Source organism: Lepus europaeus, chromosome 7, assembly GCF_033115175.1.
Source record: "Lepus europaeus isolate LE1 chromosome 7, mLepTim1.pri, whole genome shotgun sequence".
Classification (NCBI taxonomy): domain Eukaryota; kingdom Metazoa; phylum Chordata; class Mammalia; order Lagomorpha; family Leporidae; genus Lepus; species Lepus europaeus.
In genome coordinates this window covers 12,277,440-12,303,048 of record NC_084833.1, presented here as the reverse complement: position 1 = coordinate 12,303,048, position 25,609 = coordinate 12,277,440, and the positions used below count along the sequence as shown (strand labels likewise).

General features: G+C 44.1%; 1 protein-coding gene across 3 annotated transcripts in view; it reads right to left on the bottom strand.

Moving 5' to 3' along the window:
- The window catches only part of PATL1 (PAT1 homolog 1, processing body mRNA decay factor), a 107,070-nt gene that overhangs the window by 37,712 nt on the left and 43,749 nt on the right, over nucleotides 1-25,609 (bottom strand). For 2 of the 3 annotated variants that reach the window (XM_062196077.1, XM_062196078.1), the window contains 2 exons: nucleotides 2,851-3,059; nucleotides 605-855 (listed from right to left, as the gene is read on the bottom strand). In XM_062196077.1, the coding sequence (XP_062052061.1) occupies nucleotides 605-855; nucleotides 2,851-3,059 (460 nt within the window). Of the gene's footprint in view, nucleotides 1-604; nucleotides 856-2,850; nucleotides 3,060-7,302; nucleotides 7,762-25,609 lie in introns of those variants that run through there. The other variant, XM_062196079.1, reaches the window with a different exon arrangement.

Sequence of the window (25,609 nt, the reverse complement as noted above, 5' to 3'; positions counted from 1 at the left end):
TAAGTCACATCGTTGTCCCTTCTTTTCAAAAGAAAGGTGCCCAAAGTTGAGTATTTTGTCTTATCAACAGAATTACCTGAAATCAAGGACTAAAGACAAGATTAACCAGTATTTTACAATTCTCACTAGTACTTGAGCCAGCCCCCATTTCCATCCTACATGTTAGAATACTTTAGCAAAGCAGGACTATAGTTCAAACTTTTTCACCATGGTGAAAAGACCCACGGAGATTTTTTAGTTCCAACAGATTATAACTGACAATAAATAGATGAGTAAAACCACAACCCAGAGAGAGGTTAAGAGACTGAATTACTATCACTATCAGATGGCCTGCTGGTTGCAGAAGCAGTTCTGGAACTTTGGCCTAACTCACTCCTAGGCTGCAGCAATGTGCTTCTGACCAACTGAGCACAGCATGAAGGTGACTCCATCTGTGTAGCCTGTTCTATTTAGTGCAACAAACAATGTAACTTAAAGTCCCTGGGCAGTGAAGCAGTACCTAATGTCCTGGGCTTTATCAGATACCGTTTTCTAGCACTTGGGAAGAACTATGTTTCAAAGAGGGAAAGAATCAAAAAGCAACACAGATACCATCTGCACTCACATTGATCATGGCGTTGGACGTTATCCTGAAGAGTGTGGCTCGCTCGTTGACCTGTTTGATCTTTTCGTTGCTCTCAGCAGGCAACTTCAGGGACTCCAGCTCACTGAGGGAACGCTGCAGGGCTGTGCCATGCTTGGCTATCAAGTCATTGCACGTGCTCAGGTCCTCTACTTTGCTGGAGAGTGTCCGGAGGGTATTCTGCAGCTCAGTCTTGTCAGTTTGTGAGACAGACTCTTCATCTCCTGATTCATCTTTAGGGATGGAAAGGTTAGTTATGTGAGTCTAGAATCAGGACCAAGAATCAGCAACCTATTAACTCTGCCAACAAGCAAACTGATACTGCTCGTGCTGTGCCATCTCACTTACTGAGGGCCTGACATTACCAGATGGTTTCTTTACACTGGTCCACAGACTGCTTGCATCAAAACACCTGGGGTGCCTCTTAAGGGAGTAAAGTCTCTGGCCCCATTCCCAGACACTTCTAATCTAGCCAGTGTGAGGCAAGGTCCTGGAATCTGCATTTCTGCTGCCAGGTATTCCTGATGCACAGTGAAATCAGAGAAACACTGACCTGGAGAAAGGGATGGAAAAGCTGAATGAATCTTGAAATTAGGGATGCTTTATTGAGCCTTTTAACCCTAGTTTGAGGGTTCCAATCCAGTCTATGCCAATGATTATCACGAATCCATGGTCATCTGTTGGGTGATCAATAGTCTTTGTATCAAGTAAATTGAGAATCATAGTCTAGCTCTTTGTAGACCAAGTCCACATCAATAAAAGGCTCATTAAATTTTTTTCTGAAAGAGAGTTCAGGAACTTCATGATGAACTCACTTGACACTACAACAACCATGAAAGCAATGCAGGGCCTTATATTAAGTAGCTCTCTATTAAGAAATCAAGTAGAGGCCGGCACCGTGGCTTAACAGGCTAATCCTCCACCTTGCGGCGCCGGCACACCGGGTTCTAGTCCCAGTTGGGGCACCGGATTCTATCCCAGGCCAGCTCTCTGCTATGGCCCGGGAAGGCAGTGGAGGATGGCCCAAGTCCTTGGGCCCTGCACCAGCATGGGAGACCAGGAGGAAACACCTGGCTCCTGGCTTTGGATCCACGCAATGCGCCGGCCGCGGCAGCCATTGGAGGGTGAACCAACGGCAAAAAGGAAGACCCTTCTCTCTGTCTCTCTCTCTCTCACTATCCACTCTGCCTGTCAAAAAAAAAAAAGAAAAAAAGAAATTAAAAAAAAAGAAATCAAGTAGAGAACCATTATGTTATGCCTTCTTCTATCAGTTTTATACTTAACATTTTGTAACTGCAAAGTGCTTTTTTAGAAGTGTCACTTCCTTTGCAGGAGCAAAGGAACAACAGCACTAAAATCAAGACAAAAGAAGTAAAGATAAAGTTGACTTATCTGCCAGACAAAGGAGCAAGGCCAGAGTCGAAATAAAATCTGTTACCAAAAATTTACAAGAGGACCAATTTTCCTTCCACTGCTTAATAGATATTAAATACAGTATAGGAAATGACACAGGATAAGATAGATAACAAAAGTCAGCAGGTCAGTCCTAAGTGAACAAGCTCACTACCTCAGGGGGGAAATCCTACTGTTTTCCTTGAGAAAAATCAAAACCTAAGTAGACTGTTCTTCTGAATGTAGCAAATGTTGCAAAATGGAAATTTTTCATAGAAAATATCATTTAGAGTTTTTGGCTAACTACTGTTTCAACTTAACAATTTCAACAAACAGTTAAGTAAGAAGATGTCAGGAGAAGGTATGGGTAGATACAATTTGTGAGGTATTACAATCCTAAGGCTGATCTAGCAATAAAATGATTATTTTTCAAAATTTTAAGGTAGTCAATTGTCATTAAAAGCATCAGCACAACTGTATGCCAGTAGGACAGTGGTTTTTCAGCCTCGGCCAGATAATTATGTGGTGGGGAGGAGGGAAGAGCTGTTGTATGTACTGTAGGATGTAGCAGCAGAACCTGGCCTGGACTCTCCAGAAGCCAGCAGCTTGTGACAACCAAAAATGTCTCCAGACTTGCCAAATGCTCCCCTGGCAGGGGACAGAACTGGCCCAGTTGAGAACCACCACTCCGGGAGAAATACTGCATGATGTGGAGAAGCTTGAGACATCTAGGAGACAGACAATGATCAAATGACACAGCACAGTGCGGGACAAAAGATTTGTGCATAAAGGGGCACACAGAAAGCTCCCCAGGTATGGTGTTCTTTGTTGCTTACCTGATTCTGCCAGCATCTTCACAGCCTTGGCCTTGGCCAATTCCAGGGCTGTCACCCAGCGCTGCCGCTCTACTTCTGAGCTAGCTTTCAGATGGTAGGTCTGGGCACCCCCATTGGAAATGATGAAGTTGCAGGAGTCTTCAACAGTGATGTTGGCTGTGGCTAGGTTGATGGTACCACGGCAAGTATGTCTCATTTCTGCCTTTGACCTGTAATAGCAAAGCAAAGTTAAGCTACACATAAAGGTGATGGATGATTTATCCATCAGCATATTCCATTTCTTTTCATAACTAGTCTTTTGGAAAATACGGCATTCTAAGGATTCAGCAAGTTCTAGTCACATTTCCCTCAAATGGCTCCCTAAAATTCAAGAAACAACCAGCAGGAATTTCCTTTCAGAACCTATGTATTTTCTGGGTCAGATTTTATTGCCCTGCTGTTACTTTCATTATTAACTTGTTAAAAATAAGCTTTACTGAAAGATAACTACGTGCAAAATTAATTCAGCAATTTTCAGTATACAACTAAATGAGTTTTGACAAATATACACAATTGTCTAACCAACAGCACAATCGAAAGGTAGAACATTTCCATTACCTCAAAGAGCTCCCTTGTTCCCTTGTGCAGTCAAGAATTACTTTTTACTTAGAAAATGATCAAGTGCTCTCTGATCTCATGCAACAAAATTTCATACAAGGTTCTCATTCCTTAAGAATAGCTTCATTAGATACACTGAACTATCCCCATCACTATAACTCAGCCCAAATGAGAAATGCAACACCATGCTTAGAGTTAAATTGCAGAAGTGTAAAAAGGTACAGTAGAACATTGAGAGTATTAAATATTGGCTACGGCTCAAATGATATGAAGAATAATTCCCTTTCTGGGGGAGGGGAGAGAAAGAATATTCATGAAAGAATCACCAGGTGTTTAACTCTTTCTGGAATATGCTCTTTCCTAAGGTCCACCAACCTCTATTGGTGGGAGCTTCTAAGCCATCCTATTAATAGCTAGGAAAGATTCAGCAGATCTGCTCTCAGAAGACTGGGTGTAAAAATTTTCTCAATCTCTACTGACTGACAGTTCTATTAATAGACTAACTTTTGAACTTTACAGCACTGCATGGTGACAAGCTAGACACTTCATATGAAAAAAAAAAAAAAAAACAAAAAAAAAACAAGCTCCTAGCATAACAGAATGTAAAGTGGAAACTGTTAAGTTTTCCACCACTCGCTGGCTATGCCCAGGAACCTGCATGTTGAGACTGCAGTTTTCCCTGCCTAACTTGGAACATAAAGAGGTCAAAGTCCTTTGCCAACTGCCACAGTAGAAAGCAGAGCCATTTCCCTTTCAGTGGAGCCAAGTGTCCAAATACACCTGGCACATCCAGAATCCGTGCATGCCAGAAATGGCATATACCCTATCACTGCACACTAAAATTCTGTGCACTTGAGGTTTGTTTATTGTGCTCAGGATGTCAGATTTGCTGTTGTTGATTTTGCCCCATCACACTGGTTTTCCCTCAAATGCACAAATGAGCAGTATGTGATAGCCAGGGGTCTCCCTGGACTGGCCCATTTTCCATCCCCTGCACCTGCCACACTGTAACATGAGTCCCTGTTTTTTCTATTCTTACCTCCCCACCCCCAAGCTTCAGTTACATTATGAATAATGCAGGCTGAATTATAGACCTACAGCTGACAGGACAGCTTACTCTTGCTTTCTACTCTAAGGAAGCCACTTGGACCTTCTATCACATTCCTCCTTACAGGCACTTTTCACAAACCACTGCCTAGCAATCTCTTCTGCCTGGATCATCTTTGTGAAATAAAGACCTTTTCCAAATCATAAGTCTGCAGCAGTTTAAAAAATAGCATGGAACCCTGGGAGTAAGGCAGACTCGACCTAACACTTCCCAAGCTGAGGCTTGAGAAGATACACCTGTGGTTATAAATGATTAGTGCAGAAGCTGGAAATACATGATTGTCAGGATGCAAGGTAAGTTCTTCAGGCATTACAGTGTTAGGTGGCATTTTCTGGCTAGAAAGATCTTCCCTGAAAAGGCCAGCCCAAATAGTAACCTAATCTCTAGAAGCTAGCCAAGAAAACTAATACTATGGCCTGACATGGTGTTGTTGGGAGAGCTGGGACTCTGTAAGGGTTGAAGTAAAGGGACATCTATCTAACTGGGCAGGTAAAAAAGTATAAAACAGGTAAAAAGAAAGCAGCAGCTTCCAAAGGCACATAAGGATGGTTCATCAGAGGCAGAGGATGGGTCTAGGAAGCACATGATCTCAGCTAAAAAGAACCAGTATTGGAAACAGCATATAAGAGAATGTAGGTTTTGGAGGCATGAAAATCAAGAGGGATGACACATGGCTAAATATTTCTAGTAGGGAGATGGGGACCAAAAGAACTTCTGGGAAGAATAAGCTGTCAATGAAGTTGTTAGGAAATACTTCAACGTGATTTTGAGGGTAATCCTTAGATTTGATAACTCTGGATCCTGCTGCTTGGTTGGTTTGCGAGTGGAACCATCTTGGTTGGCAAAGACAGTACTGTGGCATATTTCCTAATCCGTGGCTTGGAATGCTTCAGAAGTTTTATCTGTAGTCAGATGGGTACCATTAGCTCTTCTAAGAGAGAAATTAAGAGTGGTTCAAGAGACCACTAAGTTATTAATGTTCACAATGAATACTGATCAAGACTCAAACTCATCGAAGAATCAACTAGCCTACAAAGTGGATCCCGTAAGAACTTCACTGAGAAAAGGCAATAAATTAAAGCCATCAGCTGATACACAATTTTTTAAAATGGGGAATCAATATTAATAGTGACTTTATGAAGCAAGTAAAAATGTAAGTCAACCAATTATTATTAAAATGATGGTCAATGATAATAGAAAAACGTGTACTTGAGTAGGGGGATAAACTGCAGTAAACTAAAATTTTGGATTTATTATAGAACCTTAAACTGACAATCTGAATGATTAGAAAGGGCTATAATTAAAACAAATTATGAGTACAATGATGCAAATGACACAACTACTCACAATCAACATTGCTTAAGCAGTTAACATAAGCTAAGGCACTTTACACAGCATTCAAGGACAGATAAAAATTGTGTTCTTATCAACACCTTTCAATTCCCACCTTAACTTTCTCCTCAAAATTTTCTGAAAGCCAATACAGTGAAATAGAGATTTGTTTACCCTCTCTTGCCTGGAAGCAGAATGACTACTGGCAAAGGAAAAAGAAATACAGAGTGAGCTGCTCTTCAACATCAGTGTTTTGGATCCCCCAAAAAAGATTTCAATTAGAAATGCCATTATGTTAAGCAAAGTCCTTAAGGGAGACTTTTATACTTTTCTAAAATATACATAGTAACTGTGACCTGTAAACTTACTTGCTACAGATATACAAACATCTTTGTACCTGACGGGTTCATAGAACAGGAACCTGGTTTTATGTTGGTGTGAACAGAAGTCGTTTCAGACCCTGACTCCTCCAAGACGTTGGGAAAGTTGCCCATGGAAGTGCCGGTTTCCTCATCAGGAAGATGAGAACACCTCTTAACTCCCAGGTGGCTGTTGGCAGCCTACAAAATACTGTTTGCATGACATCCAGCCACGCTGTTCAACCCCAGAAAATGTGTATGTCCTGTCCCATCATCTCTCTTTACGCCTCTTACCTACAGCAACACAAAAACCCAAAGAAGCATGTATGCTGCGGTCACACGGTGAATACTGAGCATTTCTGAAATAAACACTGTCGAACAGAAGTAATTCTACCAAAGACACGGATTCTCCCTTGAATAAAACGTAATCCTAACCAACCGAAAAGCTGACAGCCATGTGGGATACGGCACTGAAATCATTCCCATGGGAGGAGGATCTGCATCCCTGGAGTGCAGATCTCCATTTCGGGGTGTGCAGAAGGCACAAGCACGCACAAGGCTCGGCGAGATAAGGAATTACAGGGGTGTTGGAGCCACTCTACGCGTGGTGTCCTTGTGCCTGAACGTGGAGGGGGCCAGGGTGGGCACACCAAGGGCTGCGAATAACCTTGAGTTTTAAGCGGCTGGGCATGGGCAGCCAAGACTTGGAGCCGAGTTCCTGGACAGCAGTGCCTGTGAGCATCCCCAGCGGTGCCTGGCTTGCACGGTTAGCAGCTGCACCCATGTGGTGGTGGCAATAAAGGGAAGAACAAACGCTCTCCACACACCCGGGAGGCCTGGGGACGAGCAGGAGGATGTGGCATCGAGGGTGAGCAACGGAGGGCCGGGGGCTGCACGTCTGGGGTCTTTCACTGTGGTCACGGCGGGCTCCGGTCGCCGGCTGTCCACTCGCGCAGACGACGCGGAGCCCGGGGCGACCTTCCAGGGTGACGGCGCCGGGGCCGTGGGCTGCGGTGGGGGAGGCAAGGTGAGCGACGGCGCCCCGGAAGCAGTTACCTGTAGTAGCTCAGCAGCCCGTTGCTCAGCACGAACCACCGCCGCTGGTAGCCTTTGATGTAATTGGTCCACTTGAAGAGCCAGCCTTCGCGAGCCGAGCCCGAGCCCCCAGTGCCCGAGCTGCCGGAGCCCCCCGCCGGCGGCGTAGGGGCCGGGCCCGCCGCCGCCACTCCCCCGGCCCCGGGCCCCGGGCCGCCCGCAGCCGCCGCGGCCACCGTCCCTGACGCGGCCCCGGAGCCCGGCCCCGCGTCTCCGCGGCCGCCGCCTCCCACCACCGGGGGACCCGCGCCGCCGCCGCCGCCGGGAGCTGCAATGGCTGCCGGGCCCGGCCCCACCACTCCTCTCAGCTCCGTCGCCGCCATGAGCCGCCGCCGCCCGGAGATACAGGACCGGAACCGCCTACGAGAGCCGCCGCCGCTGCCAGCCGGAGCGCCCAACACGGCTAGCGCATCAGCCGCCGCCGCGCAGCGTCCCCGCCTCGCCAGCCCCGCCGTGAGGAGGAGGGCTCGGCAGCCTGGAAGGAGGTCGTCGATTGGTGCTGCCGAGTGTCACTTGAAGAAGACCTCTTGGACATTGGCATTTCTCTCGGGCTTGTCATTCTACACCGCCCAGTGAGAGCCCGGGGTGGGACGCGTCCGCCAGACTCTCCGTTGATTGGTTCAGATGAAGGCCAATCAGGCGAGTGCACAAGCTAATTGGTCCTTTTCTGAAGTCCCTAGCGCTCTGGGAGGAAGGGAGGATGCGGAGTGCCTGACCAATCTGATCGCCCATTGGCTAGTGTTTCTGCCACTCTTTTCAGTTTATGCTCCTGTCATTGCCACGTCACCACCTCCCATCACTCTTCTCCTCATCCTCTTCCGCCCTTACGGATTGGTGTTGGCATCAGCTGCTCAATCTTTTCTACCATTTACTGAACGAGTTGAGGGAGAAAGGGAGGTGTCTAGTCCTCAAAACCTCACTTTCATTTCTTACTGGTTAGCATGAATGCCACTCACATATCAACGGAGAGGTCGCGCGATGAGCGGAGACGATTGGCTCCAGGAATTGTCTGTGAAAGGTGGAGCTTGGCAGTGCTAGCCAATGAAAGGGGCCCCCAGAGAGAGGAGCAGGCCGGGACAACCAACAGGATTCTAGAAGAGGGCTTGGGGGCGTGCCCGCCTGCTTCTAGCTTCTGGGAAGTTGGTGGGAGGTGAAAGTCTCTCAAGTGTTGGGGGTGTTTTTGTTTTGGTTTATGTGCGAGTGGGCGGTCGGGTTTCCTTCTGACTTCAGGCGTCAGATAGTGGCTTGTTAGGAAAAGCCTGGGCTGACGGAGCGGCCCTCGGCCGTCAACCCCTGCCTGAATCTCCCATCGGGGGCCTCGTGTGTCCCGGGCCGCAGGCCTGGCTTTCTGGGGAGGGGAAGCTCCCCTGGCCGCATCCTGGACCCGCGGTCCGCGCCCCACACCCCTGCTCTCTCGATTCTAGGCCTTGTCGGCCTCCACTAGTTCTGCCCCAGGAGTTGCTGACCTCGCTGCAGGAGAAAATAGAGCCTCCAGGCCTTGGCGTTCGGCCTCTTCCATACCTGAAGGCCAGTGTTGCTTTTAGCATCGAGAGCACACATTGTGTGCACACGCTTCACTGGCCAGACGTCGGTATTTTTGAGCAATTGATTTTGTTCATGCATCGTGGAAGCCACGGGTTCAGTAACATGTGACGTTTAGATGTTGTAAGCTATTGTTATAAATGTAGCCGAAAACACCACACTTGGGGGAATCCAGCACCTGTTACATTTTGCCAGTTTGAACAAACAGTAGAAATAAATGGCCATTAGTTAGACACTAAGACAAATCGATTTGTTCTCAACAATGTCCCCGTGTCAAGAAAATAAACTTTTTAAAAAACTGATTTTCAAAGGAGAGAAATGTTTGTTGAATTTTAGAGACAGAATATCCTTCAAAACTTCAGTGACGTGTAGACTATTTGTTTTTTGTTTTGTTTTGTTTTGTTTTATAAAGATTTCATGTATTTATTTGAAAGAGTTACAGAGAGGCAGAGAGAGAAAGAGAAAGTCTCCCATCCGCTGGTTCACTCACCAAATGGCCACAACAGCCAGAGTTGAGCAGATCCGAAGCCAGGAGCCAGGAGCTTCCTCTGGGTCTCCCATGCGGGTACAGGGGCCCAAGGACTTGGGCCATCCTCCACTGTTTCCCCAGGCCATAGCAGAGAGCTGGATCGGAAGTGGAGCAGCTGGGTCTCAAACCAGCGCCCATATGGGATGCCAGCACTGCAGGCGGCAACTTTACTCATTTAAAGTCACAGTGCTGGCCCCAGGTATTTTTTTTTTTCTTTTTTTATGAAAGTAAAGTCAACCCACATATGATTGAGTCCTGTCTTTGCTACATAGGGAAAGTCATTTAAGTACTCCAAGCCTCAGTTTTCACTTAGGTTAAATAGGTTTAAAGCTAGGGCTGGTGTTGTGTTGGAGCAGGTAAAGCCTCCACTTGTGGTGCAGGTATCCCACATGGGTGCCTGTTCATGTTGGGCTGCTCTACTTCCCATCCTGCTCCCTGTTAATGTGCCTAGGAGGGCAGATGAAGATGCCCCAAGTGCTTAGGTCCCTGCACTCACATAAGAGACCCAGAGGAAGCTCCTGGCTCCTGACTTCGGCGGGGCCCAACTCCCTGTTTCGGCCATTTGTGAAGTGAACCAGCGGATTGAGCATCTCTCTCTGTCTCACTCTAGCTCTAGCTCTAGCTCTCTCTCGCTTGCTTTCTCTCTCTCTCTAACTCTTCTTTTCAAGTAAAATAAATACGTCTTTAAAAAAAAAAAAAAGGAACAGGGAGGAGGAAGAAGGTTGGGAGCATGGGTGTGAAGGAGGGTAGGGTCGGAAGTATCACTATGTTCCTACATCTGTATATATGAAATACATGAAATTTGTATACCTTAAATATTTTTAAAGGTTTATTTACTTGAAAGGTAGAGTTACAGAGAGGCAGAGAGAGAGAGAGAGAGGTCTTCCATCTGCTGGTTCACTCCCCAGTTGGCTGCAATGGCCAGAGCTGTGCTGATCCGAAGCCAGGAACCAGGAGCTTCTTCTGGGTCTCCACACAGGTGCAGGGGCCCAAAGACTTGAGCCATCTTCTGCTGCTTTCCCAGGCCATAGCAGAGAGCTGGATCAGAAGTGGAGCAGCCGAGACTTGAACCAGTGCTCATATGAGATGCCTGCACCACAGGCAGTGGCTTCACCGGCTACGCCACAGCATCAACCCCAGTAATTAAAAAAAGAAAAAGGAATAGAACTTAGAGGAATGTTGTGATTAGGTGCATTTGAGCATGTTTGGTAAGCTGCAAACAGTTATGGTGCCAAATACATCCCTTGGGTTACTTGTGAATCACCAAGGAGAGATCCATACTTTCACAATGGGAAAGATCTGGCTGCATTCCCTCCCACCTTTAATCCAGATATCCAACCCAGTATCATTAGCTGTGACATAACCAACATTTTTATGAGGTTCCTGGTGTGCTGCAGCATGAAGTATACAGCATCACTTAATGGAGTTTTCCTGCCAAAAATGCTGAAACTGCATATAATCAAGCCTTTAGATCTAACCTCCAGTTTATGGGGGCAGGAGGAACCAGTTAAACCACACCTTTGAGGAGCCAATCAGATAAATCAAGAATGTGAAGCAGTCTATAAGACAACTGCTACAAAGGGTAAGACAAAGATTAAAGAAAACCAATCTCATAGAAAAGTGTCAAAGGATGATTGTTTTATATTAGCAACTTAAAAGACACAGAAAACAAATGATTGGATTCTGGTTCAGAAGAAACAGATAATTGGGGACAATTGATGAACTAGTATTAGATGCTGTTAGGTAGTTGTTACATTGGTTCAGTGTAATAGTTTGCTCGATATGAAGGAAAATGTTTATAATTGCAGAAAAATGCTAAAGTATTTAGGAATGAATAGTCATGTTGTCTGTAATCTCCTTTGAATCTAGGTAGTAACTATAGGATGCTTATTTCAACATGTTGTCTGAAAAAAAAAATTTAAGGTTTGAAATGACTGGGTTGAGTGATTGTTATCCTATGCTACCTCCAGAATACGGCCCAGAATTCTTAGTCTGGCACATGAAGCTCGTGACAGTCTGGTATCACTTCGTTTCTCCTCTCTTACTCTTCTGTACTCTGTTTCTTACTCTTGAGGTACTTTATGTTGTGGCTAAAGTGACCCACACCTCTTTCTCCACATTTGCCCTCTACTTTCTCAGGTTGGTGCCTTTGAGCATGCTTTCCCTGCATTCGATGCCCAATGTAGTACTACCTCTTTGCAGTAACTCCTCTAACCTCCCTGGCTTGAAATAATGCCGTTTTCCCAAGACTTGCAGAGTTTCCTGTGATGTTAATTTTCTTCCTTATGGGTTCTTTATATTTCAGTCATCCGTCCCCTAGGAGGAGGCGAATTGCTCCAAGGGGTGATCCATATTTGTTTCATTTTTGCTTCCCCCTGTAGCACACGCTTAGCATATTCACACATTTAACAATTTGCACATCTGTTGTTTATCTCCAGGCCTAAGTCAAATGCTGAGGTCACAGGAGAGAAGACATAGCTCTGGTTCCCCACAAGACATACAAGACATTAGGGTCAGACAGGTATTACATAAGAATTATACAAATTAATGTACATAGTCATTATATAGAGAAAATATTCGCAGTAATTATACACATATATACAGTAATGTCAACCAGGATGTTATAAAAGAGAACAGCAAGTGTAACCTGTCTCAAAGAGGCATCTACCCTCTTAAAGCTATAGTCTAGAGGCTGGTGAGGAGTTAGCAAAGGAAAGAATATAGTCATTCTTGTGTGAATTCTGAGAAGGAAAAGAGAGGCAGTAACTGAGAGAGAGGGTGTGGAGGGGGCAGACTCGAAATGTTTACAAGATCTCATAAGCAGTTTGGGTTTCATTTTCAGTGCAATGGGACACAGCTGAAGGGATTAGGGCAAGTGACCCCAATTTTTGTTTAAAAATATCAATGACTGAAGTGTCACAAGACTGGAGAAAGGACAACCTCTAGGAAGCTTCTACAGTCTTTTAGAAGGGAGGTACTGGTGACTTGATTGGCTGTGGTAGCAAGGGAGAAGGAGAAAAATGAACAAATTCCTAATATATTTTGGAGATAGAACTGGGTGCATGATAGTACTTCAGTCAATGCCTACTATGTGAAATAATTACAACTTTTTTAAAAGTTGGTGTTTGAGGGGCTGGTGTTATGGCATAGTGTGTTAAGCCACTGCCTATGATGCCAGCATCACTTATGGGTGCCAGTGGGAGTTCCAGCTGCTAGGTTTTTTTTTGTTTTTGTTTTTGTTTTTGACAGGCAGAGTGGATAGTGAGAGAGAGAGACAGAAAGAAAGGTCTTCCTTTTTGCCGTTGGTTCACCCTCCAATGGCCGCCGTGGCCGGCGCACCGCGCTGATCCGATGGCAGGAGCCAGGTGCTTCTCCTGGTCTCCCATGCAGGTGCAGGGCCCAAGGACTTGGGCCATCCTCCACTGCCTTCCCGGGCCATAGCAGAGAGCTGGCCTGGAAGAGGGGCAACTGGGACAGAATCCAGCGTCCCAACCGGGACTAGAACCCAGTGTGCCGGCGCCGCAAGGCGGAGGATTAGCCTGTTAAGGCACAGCGCCGGCGGCTGCTACAGTTTTGATCCAGCTCCCTGCTAATGTGCTTGGGAAAAGCAGCTAAAGATGCCCCAAGTCCTTGTGCTCCTGCTATCCCTGTGGGAGACCTGGAGGGAGTTCCTGGCTCCTGGCTTTGACTTGGCTCAGCCCTGGCTGTTACAACCATTTGGGGAATGAACCAGAGGGTGGAACAGCTCTCCCACTCTCTGTAACTCTACCTTTCAAATAAATAAGTAAATCTTTGAAACAATATTTAAAAACAATCAGTGTTTGAGTTTTTCATCATTCTCCTCTGTCCAATCAGTTACCAGAACCTGAGTGGTCTTATATGCACCCACTTCTTTACTGGTCTAGGCATGTGTAGTTTATTCCTGCTTCTAAACTATCTGCCTCACGTCTGTCTTCTAGACGCCTTCTCACAGAACAGCTGCTCAGTACTGAGTTCCCCACTCAGTGAGTTTCAGAGCCCCCCTTGTAATCTACAGGATAAGGTCCCAGTAACTCATTCTGCTGCCTAAGGCCCTGTGAGGGCTATTTTGCCTTTCTGATCCCAATTTTTACTACTCTGTTCAGCCCAGACTGGTTTACCTGCCAAACGCCAATGCTTTAGGCTTTTTTTTTTTTTAACCTAGACTTTTTTTTTTTTTACAGCAGTTTTAGATTTACAGGAAAATTGAGCTGAAAGTACAGAGTTTCTGTCTCCACACATACATAGTGACCCCTGATGTCAGTATCCTGAGTGATGCGTTTGCTACCAGTGCTGAATCTATCCTGACACATCATTACGACCCAAAGCCCATAGTGTACCTCTTGTATTGTACATTCCCTGGGTTTTGACAATGTAGAATGGCACATTTCCACCATTAGAACATCATACAGAATGGTTCCATTACCCTAGAAAACCTCTCTGCTCTTACTGCCTCATCCCACTCACCGCCCTTCCCCTACTCCATAATCACAGGGAACCACTGATCTTTTTACTGTCTCCAGAGTTTCGCCTTTCCAGAATCTCATAGGGTTGGAGTCATGCAGTAGGTGTGACTTTTTCAGACTGTCTTCTTTCATTCAGTAATATGCATATAAGTTTTCTCCATGTCCTTTCACAGCTTGATAATTCATTTCTTTTTAGTGCTGAATAATAGTCCATTATCTGGATGTACTATATTTTATTCTTTTTTTTTTAACTGATTTCTCTTTATTTAGACCTTAGGGAGAAAATGAACTTTGGTCACATTTTACCTTAAGGAAAAAAAATCCAGTTTTACATGTTTCTAAATAGATAGGACTAAATGATCAGAGAAATAATTTTTTCTGTAACTATATTTTATTCTTTAACCAACTGAAGGGCAGTTTGGCTGCTTCCAAGTTTTAGAGTTATGAATAAAACTGCTATAAACTTCTGTGTGCAGGTTTTTGAATGGATATAAGTTTCCAACTCATCTGGGTAAATTTTCAACTTTTTTCCCCATATTTTCCACATGGGCACTGGTTTTATCACCTGACTTTTGCTGAGTGATTATTAATAGTGCTGATCTTATTGATGAAAGGTAATGCAGGTATCTAGTTCCCCAGTTTTACTCTCACTTCAATTGTATGATCAATACAAAACATTCTTATCAGAATAGATAATTTATGGTTTCAAGAGATAGCAGGAGTCTCAACTGATTAAGAAGCAATTTGAGTTTGCCTCAGCTCAGGCTCTCGCACAAGCTTACTGGGGAGTGTACTCAAGAACAATACCTGCATGGGAGCAAAGAACAGGATGAGACAGAGGGGAAACTGAGCTGAGATTCACTTAACATCAGAAGCCGCTGGCTTGGGGAAAGCTAGCGTTGAGTTGGACTATCCCAAGCATCCAATCTTGAGAGAGCTAGATGGCTGGGTGCTGAGTGCAAAGCACTGATCAGTCAGTGCGTACAGGTTGTGTCAAGGAGGGGACGTACCTAAGATGTTTCCTTTCAGGAAAGGACAGTCCCCAGAGGGAGAACGTTTCAGCTATGATCACCAGCACTTTGAGCAGTGGAAACTATGAGTGCTTGGTCCTAACGAGGGATCTTGATGGCACTCCAGAGCACCCATTACAACACTGAGCCATTTTCTCCTTAGAGGTTAGAAATTACATTATGTGGTTCCCTTAGACCTACATGAAAGCAGCAGCAAACTGGATACCTGGTTGATGCTGTACCTGGTAAACCTGTTACTATGTTTGCCAGAGAGATGCTGAGGCTAATGTCATTCATTCATGCTTTCCCTATGTAATTCTTAAATATATATATATACACACACACATATATACACATGTTTAATATATATGTACACATACACACACATAATATATACATATGTATATATGTACACACATATACATATATAGGTAAATATACATGTATATATACATATATACATGTGTATATATGTACATATATGTATATACACATAATATATATACATATATATGTACACATATATATACACATAATGTTTATTTTCATCTACCTGAAAAACAGAGTAGCACATATGGATCTACCTAGCTTATCTATCTATCTATCGAAAGATTTTCCATCTGCTGGTTTATGCCCCAAATGCCTACAATAGACATTACTGAGCCAGGAGTCCAAGAACTCATTCCTGGTCTTCCACATGGGTGGCAGAGGCCCAAACATTTGGGGCATAATCTGTTGCCTCCCAAAATGCATTATCAGGAAGCTGGATCAGAAGCAGAGTGCCAGGACTAGAACTGGCACTCTGATATGGGATCCAGACGTCCCAAGTGGCTGCAATGCGTAACTTTGTCCATTCACAATTATTAAAGCTTAGTAGTTCCAGGTACTGTGTTAAAGAGTGGAGAAAACAAGCCGGTGCCACGGCTCACTAGGCTAATCCTCTGCCTTGCGGCGCCGGCACACCGGGTTCTAGTCCCGGTTGGGGCACCGATCCTGTCCCGGTTGCCCCTCTTCCAGGCCAGCTCTCTGCTGTGGCCAGGGAGTGCAGTGGAGGATGGCCCAAGTCCTTGGGCCCTGCACCCCTTGGGAGACCAGGATAAGCACCTGGCTCCTGCCATTGGAACAGCGCAGTGCGCCGGCCGCAGCGCGCCTACTGCGGCGGCCATTGGAGGGTGAACCAACGGCAAAAGGAAGACCTTTCTCTCTGTCTCTCTCTCTCTCACTGTCCACTCTGCCTGTCCAAAAAAAAAAAAAAAAAAAGAGTGGAGAAAACATTGGAGAATGTGTTGTATCTCCGTGGTTGGCAAGGAATAGCCTGCCTGGTTGAACTTTCTTGTTGTCGAACTTTTCCTAGATTAAGAGCTACATCTCTAGTTCTTTGATCATTTGTGTAATAGAATAATAAAAATCACTAAAACTAAGAAGACACAAGTAAGGTGGGAACTGCCAGTATATCAGAAAAGGTTCTTCGACAGAGCCTCAAGAAAGCCAATCCCACCCTCTCGTTTTGTGTCACTGGGGGAATGGGTACTTCTGGACAACAAGAACCATACACATATTCTATGTGTATGTTATAGACAGTCACACAAGGAGAAATTTTAACTCTCAAAAAGATTAGCTACATACTCGCTGCATCATAGCATAATTAATTATACTGTCTTGGGTTTTTGATCACCTGGGTTTATGTCTTGTTTTTGCTAAGTGAATGTAATTTGGGGCTATTAATATTTCACCAGTTTCCTTGTGATCATATTAATAGTATCTGTTTTTCAAGGTTTTAGGGAAGGATTAAATGGAAATACATGAAATGTGCCTGGCATATAGTAAATAACAAATGCTAGCTCTAATTATTAATTATGCAAGACAATCTTTGCAGCACAACTTAACTAGCCCACATCTTCCTTGAGGGTATTAGACATGCTATAGAAAAGTCTGGAGGGGCAGGGGCCTGGCAGTTAAGCTGCAGCTTGGGTCACCCACATTTCATATCAGAGTGCCTGAGTTCGAGTCCAAGTCCCAAATCTGTTTCTGATTCCAGCTTCCTTCTAATATGCATCCTGGGAGGCAGCAGGTGATAGCTCAAGTTCTTGGGTCCCTGCCACTCATGTTGGAGACCATATTTGAGTTCCACAATCCTGGCTTCCTCATAGTGCAACCCATGGTTGTTGTGGGCATTTGGGGAGTTAATCAGTGGACAGAAGATTTCCGATTCTCTCTCTGCCTTTCAAATAAACACAAAAATAAAGAAATAAAAATTAAACATATATATATATATAATTCAGGTTTTCTTTTTCTTTTTTAAAAAGCTACTGAGGGGGCAGCACTGTGGCATAGTGGGTAAAGCCGCCACCTGCAGTGCTGGCATCCCATATGGACACTGGTTCGAGTCCCAGCTGCTCCATTTCTGATCCAGCTCTCTCTCTCTTTCTCTCTCTTTTTTTTTTTTTTAAGATTTATTTGTTTATTTGAAAGAGTTACACAGAGAGAAGAGAGGCAGAGAGGTCTTCCCATCTGCTGGTGCACTCCCCAGTTGGCCGCAACGGCTGGAGCTGTACCAATGCAAATCCAGGAGCCAGGAGTTTCTTCTGCATCTCCCACTCGGGTACAGGGGCCCAAGGACTAGGGCCATCTTTTTACTGCTTTCCCAGGCCATAGCAGAGAGCTGGATGGGAAGTGGAGCAGCCGAGACTCAAACTGGTTCTCATATGGGATGCTGGCACTGCAGGCAGCGGCTTTACCCATTATGTCACAGCGCCGGCCCCTCAGCTCTGTTCTGTGGCCTGGAAAGCAGTAGAGGATGGCCCTTGTGTTCAGAAATTTAAGTATAGGAAGTGAAAATTCTCTATAATCACACCTTCCAGAAATGACCATTGTTAACAGTTTGCTATACATCCTTTTAGCATCTTATGGATTTTTAAAAAAATATTTATTTATTTGAAAGTCAGAGTTACACAGAGAGAGGAGAGGGAGAGAGAGAGAGAGAGAGAGAAAGTCTTCCATCCGATGGTTCACTCCCCAGATGGCCGCAATGGCCAGAGCTGTGCCGATCCAAAGCCAGAAGCTAGGAGCCAGGAGCTTCTTTCAGGTTTCCCAAGTGGATGCAGGGGCCCAAGGACTTGGGCCATCTTCTACTGCTTTCCCAGGCCATAGCAGAGAACTGGACAGGAAGTGGAGCAGCTGGGTCTCGAACCAGTGCCCATATGGGATGCCGGTGCTTCAGGCCAGGGCATTAACCCACTGTGCCACAGCGCCAGCCCCCATCTTAGGGTTTTTGTTTTTTTTTTTTTTGACAGGCAGAGTGGACAGTGAGAGAGAGACAGAGAGAAAGGTCCTCCTTTTGCCGTTGGTTCACCCTCCAATGGCCGCCGCGGTAGTGCGCTGCGGCCGGCGCACCGCGCTGTTCCAATGGCAGGAGCCAGGTGCTTCTCCTGGTCTCCCATGGGGTGCAGGGCCCAAGCACCTGGGTCATCCTCCACTGCACTCCCTGGCCACAGCAGAGAGCTGGCCTGGAAGAGGGGCAACCGGGACAGGATCGGTGCCCAGACCGGGACTAGAACCCGGTGTGCCGGCGCCACAAGGCGGAGGATTAGCCTAGTGAGCCGTGGCGCCGGCCCCATCTTAGGGATTTTTAACAACAAAAAATGTTTTTACTGATGAAATATTTGACAATGGTACTGTTAGTTTGCTGGGGCTGCTATAGCAAGGGGTGGACAGGCTGGGCGGTGTAAACAATAGAAATGTATTTTCTAACAATTCTGGAAGGTAGAACGCCAAGGTCAAGGTTTTGGCAGAGTTTATTCTGCCTCTCCTGGACTCTCAAATGGCTCATCTTCTCCTTTGTCTTCTCCAGGTCTTTCCTCTGCACCTGCCTGTGCCCTAATCTCTTTTCATAACGACACCAGTCATGCTGGAACTAGGCCCACTCTAATGATCTTGTGATAACTTAATTACCTCTTTAAAGACCTAATCTTCAATTATACTCACAATCTGAGGTACTGGGAGTGAGGTAAGTTTTGAAGAAGCACAGTCAGCCCATAACATACATAGAATGCATACAATATATGAAAATTATGAAGTTTAACAGCCAAATAAATACTATTCAACCCACCACTCAACATAAGAAATATCAAACATTTCCTATGTCCTTATTCCAATCTCACTCCCCTAAATACTTTCAAAGATAAATGCTATCCTATATGTATTATTTTTAGATGTTTATTCATTTTTATTGAAAGGTAGAGCAACATGCATATACACACAACACACATACACACAGAGAAAGAGAGAGAGAAAGAGAGAGAGAGATCTTTCATCAGCTGGTTCACTCCCCAAATATCGGAAAAAACTGGGTCTGGACCAGGCCAAAGCCAGAAGCCGAGAAGTCCATCTGTGTCTACTACATGTATGGCAGGAACCCAATTACTGGGGCTCCCAGGTGCATTAGCAGGATGTTGGATTGGAAGCAGAGCAACTGGAACTTGCACTGGCACTCTGAGATGGGAAGCAGGTGTCCCAAACAGTGGCTTTAACATGCTGTGCCACAATGCCTGCCCCCTGTAGGTCTGGTTTTTTTTTTTTTTTAATTTTTTAAGGAATACAAATTTCATAAGTACAACTATAGGAATATAGTTATTCTTCCCATCATACCCACCCTCCCACCCACACTCCCACTCCTCCTCTTCCCTCTCCCCTTGCCAGTCCCATTCTCCATTAAGATTCATTTTCAATTAACTTTGTACACAGAAGACCAACTCTATACTAAGTAAAGATTTCAACAATTTGCATACACATGCACAAACTGTTTGAGAACTAGTTTTACAGTTAACTCTCATAATACAACTCATGAGGACAGAGGTCCTGCTTGGGGAGTTAGTACACAGTGACTCCTGTTGTTAATTTAACAATTAACACTCTTATGTATGACGTCAGTGACCACCTGAGGCTCTTGACATGAACTGCCTAGGCTATGGAAGCCTTTTGAGTCCATGAACTCCGTCAGTATTTGGACAAGGCCACAAGCAAAGTGGAAGTTCTCTCCTCCCTGTAGAGAAGAGTACATCCTTCTTTGATGGCCACTTCTTTCCACTCAGAGATCCTTCCTGTAGGACACTTTTTGCCACAGTGTCTTGGCTTTCCATGCCTGCAATGCTCTCACAGGCTTTTCAGCCAGTGCAGGTCTGCTCTTTTTTAATAAAGTATTCCTTTAGTCATTTTTCCTTTCATAAAAAAGATTTATTTATTTGTTTCATTTGAAAGGCACAGGGAAGTGGGTGTTCCATCTGCTAGTTCACTCTCCAATTGTCTACAACAGCTGGGGGTAGGCCGGGCTGAAGCCAGGAGCCAGAAACTCCACCGGGACCTCCCATGTGGGTAGCAGGGACCATCCTCCCCTGGGGCATCCTCCCCTGCTTCCCATGAGCACTAACTGGAATGCTGGATCTGTAATGGAGTAGCTGGGACTGAATCAACTCTTCCAATATGGGATGCAGGCATTGCAAACAGCGGCTTAATCCATTTGTGCACAGCAACTACTCCAGTCGCTTAGCCTTTTAGAGTTCCATTTTCCTTGCCCTGTGGACCAGGGATAATAAAGGCATACCTCGTTTTTCCCATGTGTGCACTTCACTTTACTGTACTTTGTAGATACTTCATTTTTTACATTTTGAAGGTTTGTGGTGGCCCTTCTGCAAGTCCACTCCTTGGGCATACTTCCCCTAACAGCACATGCTCTCATCTCATCTCTGCCACATCTTTGTAATTCTTGCAATATTTCAATTTTTCGTTATTATTATACTGCTTATACTTATCTAGGATCAATTATCTTTGATGTTACTATTGTAATTATTTTGGGGTGCCACAAACCATGCCCATGTAAGACAGTGAACTTAATAAATGCTGTGTGTGTTCTGACTGCTCCACTATTTCTCTTCAGACTTCCCTATTCTCTGAAACACAACAATATTGAAATTAGGACAATTAATAACCTTACAATGGCTTCAGCATCTTTAAGTGAAAGGAAGAGTCACATCATCTCTCACTTTAAGTAAAAAAGATAGGAATGGAAGTTGGCCATTTGGTCCGGCAGTTGGCACTTGGGACTCCTGCATCCCCTATGAGTGTCTAGGTTCAGGTCCTAGGTCTTCCCATGGTAATGAATCTTCAAGTACTTGGGTCCCTGCAACCCATGTGGGAGAACTGGATTGAGTTCTGGGCTCCTGGCTTTGACATTTGGGGAGTGAAGCAGCAGAGGAGAGATCTCTGTCTGTATTTCCTCTCTGCCTCTCATAATAAATAAAAAAGTAAATAAATAAAAAAACGGGTAAATGAATAAACATTTTTTCACAACAGCTAGAAACAATTTAGTGAGGAAGGCATGCTGAACACCAGTATAGGCCAAAACTAATCCTCATGCCAACCAATTAGTCAAATTGTGAATGTAGAGGAAAAGTCCTTGAAGAAAACTAAAAGTGTTTCTCCAGGGAACAAAGGAATTACAAGAAAGTGAGACAGCCTTATTACTGCTATGGAGAAAGTTTTGGCAATCTTGATGGAACAAACCAACCTTAGCATTCCCTGAAGCCAAAGCCAAATGCAGGGCAAGGCACTAATGTTCTTCAGTTTATGCAGCCTGAGAGAGTTGAGGAAGCCGCAGAAGAAAAGTCTGAAGTTAGCAGAGGTTGGTTCCTGAGGTTTAAGGAAGCAGCTGTCTCCATACCATAAAAGTACAAGCTGAAGCAGTAAGTGCTGGTGTTGAAGCTGCAGCAAGTTGTCCAGATCAGCTAACATCACTGAGGAAGATGGTCACAATTTCAATGCAGATGAAATGGCCTTAAATTGAAAGAAGACTCTACCAAGGACTTTCAAAACTAGGGGGAAGTCAATGCCTGACTTCAAAGCTTCAGAAGACAGGTTGATTTTCTTGTCAGCGATTAGTGCAGCTGGCGACTTCAAGGTGAAGCCAATGCTCACTTACCATTCTGAAAACCCTAGGGGCCTTAAGAATTAAACTGAATCTATTCTGCCTGTGCTCTATAGATGGAACAAAGCCTGGATGACAGCACATTTGTTTACAACATGGTTTCCTGACTATTTTAATCCCACTACTGAGAACTTACTGCTCAGAAAAAAGATTCTTTTTAAGATATCGACAATGCACCTGATCACCCAAGAGGTCTGATGGGGATATATAAGATTCATGTTGTTTTGTTGTGTGTTAAAACAACATCCATTCTGCGCCCATGGATCAAGAAGTAATTCCAACACTCCAGTTCTCTTAATAAAGAAATAAATTTCATAAGTCTATAGCTGCCAAAGAGAGTGATTTATTTGATGGATATGGGCCGACTAAATGGAAAACCATCCAGAAGTTTACTATTCTAGATGTCATTAGGAACATTTACGATTCATGGAAAGAGGTCAAAATAACTATGTTAATAGGAGTTTAGAAGAAAAGGATGACTTTGAGGGGCTCAAGACTCCAGTGGAGGAAGTAACTGGACATGTAGTAGAAATACCAGAGAACTAGAATTAGAAGTGGTGCCTGAAGATGTGACTGAATTGCTGCAATCTCATGATAGAACTTTAAATGATGAAGAGTTGCTTCTTATAGATGAGCAGTAAAATTGTTTTCTTGAGATGAAATCTATCCCTGGTGAAGATGCTATTATTGAAATGACAACAAAGGATTCACAATATCACACACACTTGGTAAAGAAGTGGCCAGTTTGAGAGGATTGGCTCCAATTTCGATAGACGTCCTATGGGTAAAATTCTATCAAATAGCCTTGCATGCTACAGAGAAATCTTTTGTGAAAGTGGTCAACTGATGAGGCAAGTTTCATTGTTTTGTCTTATTATAAGAAATTGCCACCACCCAGGTCAGTAGCCATCAACATTGAGGCAAGATCCCCCACTAGTCAAACGATTATGACTTGCTGAAAGTTCAGATGACATTAGCATCTTTTTACAATAAAGTTTTTTTTCTAAGACTTATTTATTTGAAATGCAGAGCGACAAAGAGTGAGAGACAGAGTGAGATCTTCTAGCTGCTAGCTCACTCGCCCAAATGATCACAATAGCAGGGGTTGGGCCTGGCAGAGGCCAGGAGCCAGGAACTCATTCTGGGTCTCCCATGTGGGTGGCAGTGACCCAAGCACTTGGGCCATCTTCCATTGCTTTCCAATGCACATTAGCAGGGAGCCAGATCGGAAGCAGAGCAGCTGGAACTTGAACTGGTGCTCCGATATGGGACACCTGTGTTGCAGGTGTTGCTGTGACTTAATCTGCTGTGCCACAACACTGGTCCCCAGCAATAAAAGATTTTTAAGTTAAGGTATGTCATTGTTTTTAGTCATAATGCTATTGCATATATAATAGACCACGGTATAGTGTAAATATAACTTTGATATTAACTGGGAAACCAAAACACTGTCTGACCCATTTTATTGTGCTATTCGGTTTACTGTGGTGTTCTGGTCAGAACCCACATGTGTGAGGTATGCCTGCAGTGTAAGGCTCTCTGATGAGTGCCCCTGTTATGTTTTCCAGGTGGCTTGCTCCTGTCCAAGCTCATGTTGAAATGTAACTGCCAGTGCAATGGTACTGAAAGGTTGTAGGACCTTAGGAAGCTACTAAGCCATGGACACTCTGCTCTCATGAAGGGATTCATGTAGTTCCAAGAGAGTGGGTTGTTCTAAAGAATATCAACTTCTTTGCCCCTTCTGTTTTGTACCTGCCCACATCCCCTTCCATTTTTCTACTACACATGGAGCAGCCCTCACCCAATGCTGGGCAAATGCTGGTGTCATGCTTTTTAACTTCCAGAACAATGAGCCTAAGTAAACTTCATTTTTCTTTAAGATTTATTTATTTATTTGAAAGGCAGAGTTACAGGGTGGTAGAGAGATCTTTTATCTGCTGGTTCTCTTCCCAAATGGTGGCAACACCCAGGACTGGACCAGGCTGAAGCCAGGAGCTTCATCAGGATCTCCCACATGGATGGCAGGGACCCAAGGACTTAGGCCATCTTTAACTGCTTCCCAGGCACATTAGCAGGGAGCCAGATCAGATGGAAGTAGAGCAGCTGAGACTCAAACCAGTGCCCATATGGGATGCCAACTTTGCAGGCAGTGGCTTAATCTGCTACGCCACAACTCTAGCGAAAACTTTTCTTGATTAATTACCCAGCTTCAGGAATTTTGTTATATAATAAGTAGATTAAAACAGCTAAATTTATTTAGCTTTATAGATTTACTTAGAAAGTAGATTATAATCGTTTTGTTATAGTTATAGAAAGTAGATTAAAACAGCCCCATTCATGTGTGTTTCCACCTCTATGTATTTATAAAAGCATTTTTTTTCCTTAAAAACTCTGAAAAGGTTTCCCATTGCAATGAGAATAAATGCCTTCAAAGCTGTGTTTGGTCACTTGCTGCCTCACTCCCTTTACTCCAGTGATTCTGACCTTCTATCATTCCTTGAATCCTCAAGGAATTCCTCATTCTCATCTCAAGGATTTGACTATCTTCATAAACCTTTACGTGCTGTCCTTTTCTCATCATTCACGTGTCTGCTTAAACGTCACAGCCCATCAAGGCCTTCCCTGACTACTCTGTCTAAAGCACAGGCCTCCTTCCGTTACTCTAGTTTGGTCTTTTCTCAGACCCTATCACTGTGTCACCCTCAGAGTGTAAGTTGCACCAGAACAGGGGCTGTTGGTCTTTATCATTACTTATCCTGATCTATATTATTATCAAATTGTCCCTGACCCAGGGGTGGTTGTGATAAAATGGGTGACAGTGGATTTTGAAATTGGCCTTATGTAATAAACATCTTTATTACATCAAGCATTGTTCTCTGCATCACCCCTTTAAGCTGTTTTTGAATAACCTATTTATTTAATGACCAGCCTACTAGATGTTGACCCTGTACTGAGTTTTCAGTCACAGCTGTAAACAAGACAGACTACTTTGTTTGTGGAGTTCACATATTAATGCAGAAAATTAATGAACAAACCAATCACCTGTGACTGAATATATACAATATAAAAACTACACTTCAAAATATTGGGAGGGAGGAAGAGTGAAAGCAAGTTTTTTTTTTTTTTTTTTTTTTGTTCTTCCAAAATATTTAAACTAAAAGGTCCATACGGATGGTTGACAGCTGCATCTGTGACTCTGATCCTTCCATGTTGCAATTAGTCCCAATAACTACAGCTGGAATGGCCTCTTTTGACATTCTGAGAGGCAACTGATTAATATAATGAAAATGAAGACATCAAAATCTAATCAGAAGACTTTGCAGTTGTGATATTCAAGGCTTACACTTACAGCTTTTCAGCTGCTCCTACAGAAACCATGTGTCCAAGAAGAGGAGCCTTCTTGAAGCCAGCACACCAGATATGGAGCTTAAAGTGCTAGTCCTTATCAGCTGGATGCTCTTGCTGATCTAGTTTTGGTAACATACAATCACTGTTACTCATCCTTTCAAAAGGTTATAAAGAGGATTGATTTAGAAAATGAATGTGTGTTCTTTGTACACTACAATAAAGCCATAGAAATGTAAGGTCTTTTTGTAGGTTTACCTTGGTTCAGTGTTGGAAGAATGATGGTGACTGATAAAAAGTATTTGAAGACTGAATCTATTAACTGGGAAGCACTTAAATAATAAATTACAGCACAATTGCACATGATAGAACATTATAC